The following is a 691-nucleotide window of genomic DNA, read 5'->3' as shown; positions in this document are numbered from 1 at the left end:
GCTGCTTCTGCTGCGGTTGCTTCTGCTGCTGCTACGTCTGCTGCTGCTGCTGCTGCTGCTGCTGCTTTGGTGGGCTGCGGCGAGGCGAGTGCAGCAGGAGACGGGAGACCCTCAGGCTCTTCGCTCTTTACTGCAACCAAACGGCAAGTCCTGACTCTGCTGCTGCTCCTGCTCTTGCTGCTGCTGCTGCTCGTGCTGCTGCTGCTGCTGCTGCTGCTCTCCGGGGACGGAGACTTCTGCAGCTCCGGGGCCCCTGCTGCTGCTGGGGCTGCTGAGAGAATATCCATTTCCTTGACGCACGGTGACACATGCTGCTGCTGCTGCTGCAGTGCGTGCTGCTGCTGCTGCTGCTGCTGCACTTCCTGCTGTTCCTCATGCTGGGTGGCTTGCTGCTGCCGCTGCTGCTGCTGTTTGTGCTGCTGTTCTGCACGCTGGAGGCGGTCCTGCTGCTGCTGCTTCTGCATGAGGCAGGCAAGCGAGGTGGAAGCAGCAGCAGCAGCAGCAGCAGCAGGCACGACGACGCAAGGCGCTGAGCCCGGAGGCCTCAGCATGGCCTGCAGAAGCACTTTTATCTCTTTTTAATTCTTTTAATCCTTTTAATCCTTTTAATTCTTTTAATTCTTTTAATTACTTTGTCTCCTTTTGTGTCTGCTGCAGCAGCAGCTGCTGCTGCTGCTTCAGTTCTGTAATC

At 57.7% G+C, this 691-nt stretch overlaps 1 protein-coding gene across 1 annotated transcript in view; it reads right to left on the bottom strand.

Moving 5' to 3' along the window:
• The window catches only part of ETH_00035640 (uncharacterized protein), a gene marked incomplete at both ends in the record, with an annotated part of 1,238 nt that extends 687 nt beyond the window's left edge, over window positions 1–551 (bottom strand). The window contains one exon of the mRNA XM_013373988.1: window positions 36–551. Within this exon, the coding sequence (XP_013229442.1) occupies window positions 36–551 (516 nt within the window). The remainder of the gene's footprint in view (window positions 1–35) is intronic.
• Between the last annotated feature and the right edge of the window lie 140 nt (window positions 552–691).

This window comes from Eimeria tenella, genomic scaffold, assembly GCF_000499545.2.
Source record: "Eimeria tenella Houghton genomic scaffold, Eth_scaff1872, whole genome shotgun sequence".
Lineage (NCBI taxonomy): Eukaryota > Apicomplexa > Conoidasida > Eucoccidiorida > Eimeriidae > Eimeria > Eimeria tenella.
The sequence above is the reverse complement of the archived record's forward strand: the minus strand, read 5'-3'. Positions and strand labels throughout refer to the sequence as shown.